Below are 10,071 nucleotides of genomic sequence, written 5' to 3' on the forward strand. Positions count from 1 at the left end.
ATAAAAAACACCTTTTGAGCATAGTTGTTGTCAGAACCACCTGACTGGCCCTCGTACTGGTGGCACGTAAACACATCCACTACACTCTCGGAGTGGTTGGTGTTAGGAAGGGCATCCAGCTGTAGAAACTCTGCCAGATCAGATTGAACCTGGTGCAGCCTTTGGCTCACCAGTCGTCAGTCAAGCCATCCAACCCATGCCAGCATAGAAAGTGGATGTTAAACAACGATGATGAGGATGATGATGACAGCTGCTTCCACTCCTCACTGGTCGCACCGCAGTGGAGAATGAAGCATGAAGGTGTTGTTGTTGTTGTTATGATGATGGTGGTGATGATGATGATGATGATAATGATGATGATGAAGAAGAAGAAGAAGAAGAAGAAGAAGAAGAAGAAGAAGAAGAAGAAGAAGAAGAAGAAAGTGGTGAGCTGGCAGAATCATTAGCATGTCAGGTGAAATGCTTAGCAGTCTTTCGTCTGTCACTACATTCTGAGTTCAAATTCTGTTGAGGTTGACTTTGCTTTTCATTCTTTCGTGGTTAATAAATTAAATCAACTTATCCCCTCCCCCAAAATGGCTGCTCTTGTGGCAAAATTTGAAACCATTATTATTATTATTATTATTATTATTATTTTTATTATTTCAGGGAGTATCTTTCAAGGTTGAATCTGGCAATGTGATAGCATTAGTAGGGCCATCTGGTGGTGGGAAATCTACAATTGTGAATCTTATTGAGCGATTTTATGATCCAGATAGTGGCAAGATATTTCTTGGTAAGTTGCAATTTTGAAAATATTTTGCAAAGGACCATTTTCATTTATAGTGATGGTCATATGTCATAGTTGAAGTTTTATTCCCAAATCAGCTCTGATCAAGGGTTAGGGTTAAGTCTGATTAAGTAGACTTATGGCAAAAGGCACACTTTTTTTTTTCTCAGGAAAATTACTTTATGTATTATTTTAAGATACAGGGCAATTTGGCTGTTATTTCTAGGAGAGTGAATGACTATTTTGTACCTTCATTTGTAATTCTATTCTGTTTATATAAATATTTTAGCTTAAAAGCTGCTTGATAGGGTGGCTTTTAAGCTAGTTCTTGTAAAGGGTTCTTGATTGGGCCTTGGTCCCAACAACGACGCTTCATGCATTGAGTACATATTAAATTTCATTAAAATTGAACAATATTTTTATAATAACAGTTTTCATCAAAACCATGATTGCAAAGCTGCATGATAAACAACATGTTTTGTCTTTCCATTCGGGGTCAGTACAAATAGTATCTCCCCATTCCCAATCCTTGCACAATCAACATAGAGCTGGCCGTGTGAAAAGTTCCACCAGATGAAGCCCAGTTCCTTTCAATGATTTTCCCTGGGACTTATTGATTGACATTGCATAGCTCACTCTCACTGGAAATTGAAGTCTTTTGAACTCAAAAGGAAGATCTGGAGGAATTAAGGGGATTCTTGGAATTAAAACTCTCTCCTTTCCTGGACCAAACACGTTTAACCCTTTCATTAATAACCCTGCTGAAGCCGCCTCTGGCTCTGTAGTACAAATGTCTTGTTTTTATAAGTTTTGAATTAAAATCTTCCACCAAACCTGAGTCACAATTTATGTTCTTAACACTAGCTGAATGATAACTAAATTATTTTACTAAATTCTTTGTTATATTTAAAATAAATTGAAAGAAACACAGGGCATATCTACAGAAATATGGTAACCAAAGGGTTAAAATATATAATAGACAAACAATTCTTAACCCTTTTGATACCAGCGTGGCTGAAACCGCCTCTGGCTCTGTAGTACAAATGTCTTGTTTTCATAAGTTTTGAATTAAAATCTTCCACCAAAACCTTAGTCACAATTTATGTTCCTACCACCGGCTGAATAATAACTAAGTTTTTTACTAAATTCTTTGTTATATTTAAAATCAATTGAAAGAAACACAGACAATCTCAAAATAAAGACAGTAATGAAAGTGTTGAGGCCAGTTTTACCTGCCAAGCTGTTGTTTAGCCTTGAGGGGTCCTTGATTGACTGTTACCTCTTCTATTAACCAACATCTTGGCCTACATTGGTGTCATTATTTTTTAAAGACTGTGCTTTAAAGGAGATTTGGTTGTTATTTTTAGTGATTCAAGCAACCAAGTTGTGGTTTTTCCCTTTCATTGGTTCTAAATGGTTCCATATTAATTCTACAGATTCACAGATTTACTTCTTATTTTCTATTTCTTTTCTTTTTACTCTTTTGTTCATGATTTTCTCTTCTCAGGTGGCTTTCACATTAAAACCTTAAATCCGTCTTGGTTTCGTAAGCAGATTGCAATGGTTGGCCAAGAACCAACCCTGTTTGCTTGCTCCATCAGAGACAATATAGCTTTTGGACGAGACTCAACTCCAGAAGAGGTACACATGCCTTTCCTTTTTCTTTTCTTTTCTCTGTTTGTTTGTTTTTCTTTGCTGTTTCCATCAGTGGCATTATTCTTAATGTGGAGGCGCAATGGCCCAGTGGTTAGGGCAGCGGACTCGCAGTCATAGGATCGCAGTTTCGATTCCCAGATTGGGCGTTGTGAGTGTTTATTGAGCGTAAACACCTAAAGCTCTACGAGGCTCCGGCAGGGGATGGTGGTGATCCCTGCTGTACTCTTTCACCACAACTTTCTCTCACTCTTACTTCCTGTTTCTGTTGTACCTGTATTTCAAAGGGCCGGCCTTGTCACTCTCTGTGTCACGCTGAATATCCCCGAGAACTACGTTAAGGGTACACGTGTCTGTGGAGTGCTCAGCCACTTACACGTTAATTTCACGAGCAGGCTGTTCCGTTGATTCGGATCAACCGGAACCCTCGTTATCGTAACCGATGGAGTGCTTCCATTATTCTTAATGTTCAACTACAAGACAACCAGGTTGACTTTGCCTTTCATCCTTTTGAGACTGGCTCCTTCCCCCAAATTTCGGGCCTTGTGTAGAAAAGAATAGTTTTCAGGTTCCCACTACAGCTTGGTTGAGAGGCACACTTCCTAATCATAAAGGCACAGGTGTGTCTGTGTGAGGTAAGAAGTTTGTTTACCAACCACATGTCTCCAGGTTCAGTCCAACTTCGTGGTACCTTAGGTGAGTGTCTTCTACTATAGCTTCAGGCCAACCAAAGCCTTATGAGTGGATTTGGTAGATGGAAACTGAAAGAAACCCATTGTATATATATATATATATATATATATATATATATATATATATATATATATGTATACGATGAGCTTCTTTCAGTTTCCATCTACTAAATCCACTCACAAGGCTTTGGTCGGCCTGAGGCTATAGTAGAAGAAACTTACCCAAGGTGCCATGCAGTGGGACTGAACCCAGAACCATGTGGCTGGTAAACATACTTCTTACCACACAGCCACTCCTGCGCCTGTGCATATGTGTGTGTGTGTGTGTGTGTGTGTGTGTGTTTATTTGTGTGTGTGCGTATGTAGATTTCCTTTTCTAGCAATATTGTCTTGTATTATAGTAAAAATTGCTGTTGCTTAGCCCCAGGTCAGCACTAATTAAACACACTTTTCACTCAAACACATTCCATCCACGACCATCACTTCTATTATTCAGATATATTGTATCTATGACTATATTAGCCTGCCTGTGTATATCCTTTCTTAACACTGTAGGATCTAGTTTGAGGGCAATTCGGCTGTTATCTCTAACCAGTCAAAGAACCATACAGACATTTCCTTGTTCATTCATTATTTATTTGTTGCTTAACCACCTATCATCCCTGATCAAAGGCATTCCCACCATGGCCATCCTATATAACTATTATCCAATGTATCTTTTCTGTTTTAAAACTGTAGGTTGTATGATTTGAGGGAGATTTGGTTGTTGCTTTCAGCAGACCAAGCAATCACATGGAGACTTGTTTAGCCCCTGGCTTACCCTCATGGAACTAACACATGATCAAATGATGTTTCAAACATGACCATCTCTTATGTTTCCCAAACATAGTGTATCTTGGACTACAACACCTCATATGTCCTTCATTTTTTAAAGATAGTAATGTTTGATTTGAAAAGGATTTAGCTGCTTTCTCTAGCAGTTTAAGTGACAATATTAATTTGTTTTGGTGGTCAAATATGGACGGTGAAGGTGTTCTAGAAGGGAGCAGTTATTGGGAGGGAAGGGTCTTGGAAGAACTTTCCATTGGGAAATCAATCACACTGTCTCTCTCTTTCTTTACATCATCATCATCACCACCATCATCATCATCATCATCATAATCATCATCAGCATCATCATTATTACATCACCATCATCATTGTCATCACTATCATCATCATATTCATCATTATTACATCACCACTATCATCATCATCATCATCATCATCATCATCATTATCATCATCATTATCACCACCATCATGTTCGTTATTACACCACCACTATCAGCATCGTCATTATCATCATCAGCATCATCATGATATTCATCATTATTACACCATCATCATCATTGTCATCACCACTATCATTATCATCACCACCATCATGTTCGTTATTACACCACCACTATCATCATCATCATCATCATGTTCATCGTTATGACACCACTACTACCAGGATCGCCATCATCATAATTTATCAGATCCTCCTCCTTCTCTTCCTAAACCCCTCATTGCATTACATCCATGTTGACCCCTAACTAATAAACCGTGCCTGTGCTGTTGTTCGTTACAGATTGTCGATGCTGCCAAAAAGGCCAATGCCCACAACTTCATCATGTCTTTTGAGGAAGGCTATGATACTCTTGTCGGGGAACGAGGAATCCGTCTTTCTGGTGGTCAGAAACAGAGAGTAGCCATTGCCCGGGCTTTGATTATGAATCCTTCTTTGTTATTACTTGACGAGGTGAGTTGCTTTATGTCTCAGACAAGGAGACACTGTCTCTCCAAAGCTCTTTAACCCTTTCGTTACTGTATTTATTTTGAGATGCTCTATGTTTCTTTCAATTAATTTTAAATATAACAAAAAATTTAATAAAATAACTTATTTATCAGTAAGCTAATGTTAGGAACATAAATTGTGACTAAGGTTTGGTGGAAGATTTTAATTCAGAACTTTTGAAAACAAGACATTTGTACTCAGAGCCAGAGCTGGTTTCAGCCGGGTTGGTATCAAAAGGGTTAACTGCATCTCTAGAAATGGTCATCAAGGCCCTATTGGCTGGACGGGTGACGTGAACATCAATGGTAAGCAACGAACGTTATTCCGATTCACAGATGACACTGTACTCATTGCTGAAGCCACAGACCAATTGCAGGCCGTGTGGACTGACCTGGACACTCATAGTTTAGCTTTAAATCTTAAAATGAGCTGGATGCAAACATAATATATGCATTATTATTATTATTGTTGTTGTAGTTGTCGTCGTCATTGTTGTTGCTGTTATTGTTGTTATTATTATTGTTGTTGTTGTTGTTTTCTTCATCTTCTTCTTATTGTTACTGAAGGCAGTGAGCTGGCAGGAATGTTAGCTCGCTGGGTGATATGCTTAGCAGTATATCTCATCGACTGGCCCCCTCCTAAAATATCGGGCATTGTGCCTTGAGTAGAAAAAAAAACATTATTATTATTATTATTGTTATTATTATTATTCAGGTCATTGCCTAAAATCGAACTTGGAATCTTGGGGTTAGTAGCCTGTGCTCTTAACCACTACGCCATATGCCTGTGGAGACATCGTCTCCAGCTGGCTATATACGACACAATCTGTGTCCTTATATTTTCGAACACACAACACATATGCATACACACACACACACACACACACACACACACATGATAAGCTTCAATTCCTGTCTACCAAATCCACTCACAAGGCTTTAGTCGGCTCGAGGCTATAGTAGAAGGTACTTGCCCAAGGTGCCACACAGTGGGACTGAACCCAGAACCATGTGGTTGGTAAACAAGTTTCTTACCCCGCTGCCACTCCTGCGCTGTCCATCAAATACACACCACACACACATATAACTAACTGGTACTCCGTCAGTTATGATGATGAGGGTCCTAGCTGATCCAATCAACATAGCAGCCTGCTCATGAAGTGCTAGATTCCCTTGTTCTTTTGAAAATATAAGGACACAGATTGTGTCGTATAGCCAGCTGGAGACGAGGTTTCCTGGGGCTAAATTAGGGTTAGGGTTAGGATTTAGAACATTCATGTAACTAGTTGTCACTTTGAAAACTATGTATTTCGAATGGGAATTTGGCAGTGCCACCTCTAGCCAAATAATTATTCTGTGCTGATGAAGGGAAATAACCCTGAAATTGTGATACACAGATATTGTTTTGAGCTGAGTGGGGGTGCTAGATTCTTGTTTGAAAATATAAGGGCACAGATCATGTCGTATAGCCAGCTGGAGACGATGTCCCATGGGACTAAATTACAGCAACATTCATCCTAAACCAGGACTGCAATGTTATGTTGGCAAACAATTTTTACTACAGTGACTTACTTGTTTTTGGTGGAATATAGACCCCCCCCCCATTCCTCACACCTCCCTCTCTCCCCACACACTATAAAGATGAAAAATACTCCCCAAAATGTAGTGAATGAGGCGTGAAGGAAGTTGTGAAGTGAATAATAAAATGGTTTTCCTTGTGAATTGTTGTTTCCAGGCTACGAGTGCTCTGGATGCGGAGAGCGAACATTTGGTACAGCAAGCCATCGACAGAGCATTGGTTGGTCGAACAGTGATTGTCATTGCACATCGGTTGTCAACTGTAAGAAACGCAGCACAGGTAATGGCTTCTACTTCTGTTAACATTTATGCTTAAGTTTTGGGGAGGCATCCTACACACACACACACACAGATTGATTGTGTCGGGAACAATGAGAACTTTTTGAAAACTATGCCTAGGCCTCTGAGCAGGTATCGCCAAGCTTTTGGCAAAATTTGATGCAGATTCTCTACTCAACTTTCTCTGCCATGGTCAATGTGACGATCACATGCTACACCTGTTCCTTCCAAGCATTGCTTTAAACACCGGAAGTGAGCTAGAATGTTAAAACTTAGTGCACATGCACAGCAGAGGTCAAGGTCAATCTGTGTTGAGTGGCTTCACTCTGTGCTTTAGCTTCGTTACTATGGCAACAGTCTGAATACTTATTGATCAGACCACACACACACACACATTTAATTCCTAGTTTTGTCTTTTTTGCTGTTTTATTTTCATTTTGTTTGGTAGTTATGTGGAAGAGAGAGAGAGAGAGAGAGAGAGAGAGAAGCGTGTGTATGGCTGGAGAGGAAAAGAGAGAATCTGAATAAGAAAGAGTGTGTGTGAGAAGTTGAGAGAGAGAGAGAGGAAAAGAGTGGCATAGTGTGTGTGTGTGTGTGGTGTGTGTGTGTGTGTGTATGTATTTCTTTATTTTCGTTTTTTCTTCCTCTTTGCTATCTCCTTGTGTTTCCTCCCTCAGGTCCTTGTCATTGACAAAGGTTGCATAGTTGAACAAGGAACCCACGACGAGCTGCTGGCGTTGAATGGAGTTTACAAAAGGCTCGTCGTTCGTCAGCTGGCTGTCCCCGGTAACATCGATGCCCCTAAGCATCCCGCAACTGCCGAAAACCAGAACCTCTTCCAGCCATCTGAAGTTTACCCAGAGAACATGCTGTCGGCGGCACCGCTTAGCCGCAGTCTTCCAGCCACGGCATCAGTCCCCATTCACTCTCGAAGTCATCAGCCAATCGCAGAAGAATGTCTGGCAGGGAGTCCAGCGATACACTGATTCCTCCGTCTCCTCTGACCTCACCTCCTCACATTATGGTTTTTTTTTTCCTTCTTATTTTTTTCAAGGGAAGTGGAGAAGGGGGGAGGGTGTTGAAATGGCAGTGGTCTGTCATGTTTTTTTTTTGTTTGTTTGTAAATTTGAAGCTGCAGCTCAGAATATTCTTGAAGTATAAAAACAAAAAGCAAACAATATAAAAAAAAAATAAAAGAAAAGCAATAAAAAAAAAGCAGAAAGAATTATGAGAAAAATGGAATTCATTTCCATTCAAGAAGCAGAAATTTTAACAATAATGTGTGTGAATGAGTCAGATTGTGAGTGTGTGTATGTGTGTGTGTGAGAGAGAGAGAGAGAGAGAGAGAGAATGTGTGGTTGATAATTTGCCTAGAACTCTTTTAACCTTTTCGTTACCATATTCCTGTTGAGATGCTCTGTGTTTCTTTCAGTTAATTTTAAATATAACAAAAGAATTTAGTAAAATTATTTAGTAATTATTAAGCTAGTGTTAAGAACATAAATTGGGACTAAGGTTTGGTGGAAGATTTTAATTCAGAACTTTTGAAAACAAGACATTTGTACTACAGAGCCCAGAGGTGGTTTCAGGTGGGTTCGTATCAAAAAGGCTAAACAGGATGTGCCTGTAAATTTTTTTGTGCATTTTTAAAGAAGACAATATCCTAATGTGTTTGCTTTATATTAAGGGCTAGGATCTGGAAGTGTATAGAATACCTTCCCTGTTTTGTTTTTTAAGATATTTCCACAGCAAAGAAAATATTTAGTATGTTTCTTTTTTTTTTTTTTTGCTTCTTTCTGTAAGACCTTAGTGTTGTCTTTCAATTCGTTGGACATAATGTCATCTTGCTATCTGCTTTATTTTATTTCTGCAAAGGGACTGTTGGGACGGATTGCGACAACAAATTACAACATGGTTTGGATTTTCATCAAATATATCATTAAATAATATATCAAATATGTTAACCCTTAAACAACAGACATCTTCAATTTAGGTTTAAAAAATGTGACATGGCGAGAGCCATCATCAGAAAAAAGTGAATATTTTATGGCACATTTTCAATGAGATTGTAAATTTTATTGAGTGAGAGGCTAACTATCATTATAGTTTTTGTGAGCGGCTATGTATTATAATAAATTTTCAAAGTGAAAATAAGTATAAAAAGGGATATTTTTTTTGGTTTTTGCCCATTTCGCACATACATTTATGCAACCATTTTCTGCCATTTAAGGATTTAATGATATGTTAAATTATTCCACATTAAGATGTGCAGAATGATATATGCAACTATATATTATATTAAATAATTTATTAAATTATATATTATAAATTATTAAATTATAAGTTACAGTAAATATTGTATTTTAACGTGGATAAGGAACCCCTTAATTTTTAGGGCTTGAAATTTTGAAAAAAAGTTTTGTAAGGGATTAGGTAAATTTTGGTAAGTGCACCTGCATTTATCAGGTAATGTGTTTCATTTTTGTGTGGGGAGAGAAAGAGAGACTGAGAAAGATAGATGAGAGACTGTGGATGTAATAAGAAAGAAAGGGCCTTCTATGGAATGGGATGGAAGCACTCCGTCGGTTACGACGACAAAGGTTCCGGTTGATCCGATCAACGGAACAGGCTGCTCGTGAAATTAACGTGTAAGTGGTTGAGCACTCCGCAGACACGTGTACCCTTTGAAATACAGGTACAACAGAAACAGGAAGTAAGAGTGAGAGAAAGTTGTGGTGAAAGAGTACAGCAGGGATCACCACCATCCCTGCCGGAGCGTCGTGGAGCTTTAAGTGTTTTCGCTCAATAAACACTCACAACGCCCGGTCTGGGAATCGAAACCGCAATCCTATGACCGCGAGTCCGCTGCCCTAACCACTGGGCCATTGCGCCTCCACTCTATGGAATACAAAAATACAGATTTAATAGTCTCAGTGAGCACGAGTAGGTACTTTTTGGTAGATGAATGCCATTTGTGACGGCCGCTTTATGCACATGCCATTGCTTGACGAACGCAGAGTGACTCATCCATTAGGACGTCGCAACCCGTTGGATGTTGGCCGGAGGCTTGTGATGTTGTAAGTCATGGAAGTGTGAGGTTCAAGGAATTAAGTAATTTATTATCTATAATACTATCCATGTATAAGAAACTCCCATATTTTTTTAACCTAATTTTTGACAAAAAAAAAGGGTTCTTTATACATGTTAAAATACGGTAATTTATTACCTGCTTGATTTTCATTGAATATTATAACACATCAAATGTTTTAAAACCATTTT

At 38.8% G+C, this 10,071-nt stretch overlaps 1 protein-coding gene across 1 annotated transcript in view; it reads left to right on the top strand.

The window, feature by feature from the left end:
• The window catches only part of LOC115213350 (ABC transporter B family member 27), a 47,235-nt gene extending 37,878 nt beyond the window's left edge, over positions 1-9,357 (top strand). The window contains exons 13-17 of the mRNA XM_029782288.2: positions 649-775; positions 2,277-2,410; positions 4,730-4,900; positions 6,671-6,793; positions 7,470-9,357. Coding sequence (XP_029638148.1) covers positions 649-775; positions 2,277-2,410; positions 4,730-4,900; positions 6,671-6,793; positions 7,470-7,778 — 864 coding nt within the window. The 3' untranslated portion in view covers positions 7,779-9,357. The remainder of the gene's footprint in view (positions 1-648; positions 776-2,276; positions 2,411-4,729; positions 4,901-6,670; positions 6,794-7,469) is intronic.
• The last annotated feature ends 714 nt before the right edge of the window (positions 9,358-10,071 follow it).

The sequence above is a fragment of the Octopus sinensis genome, linkage group LG6 (assembly GCF_006345805.1).
Source record: "Octopus sinensis linkage group LG6, ASM634580v1, whole genome shotgun sequence".
Taxonomy (NCBI): domain Eukaryota; kingdom Metazoa; phylum Mollusca; class Cephalopoda; order Octopoda; family Octopodidae; genus Octopus; species Octopus sinensis.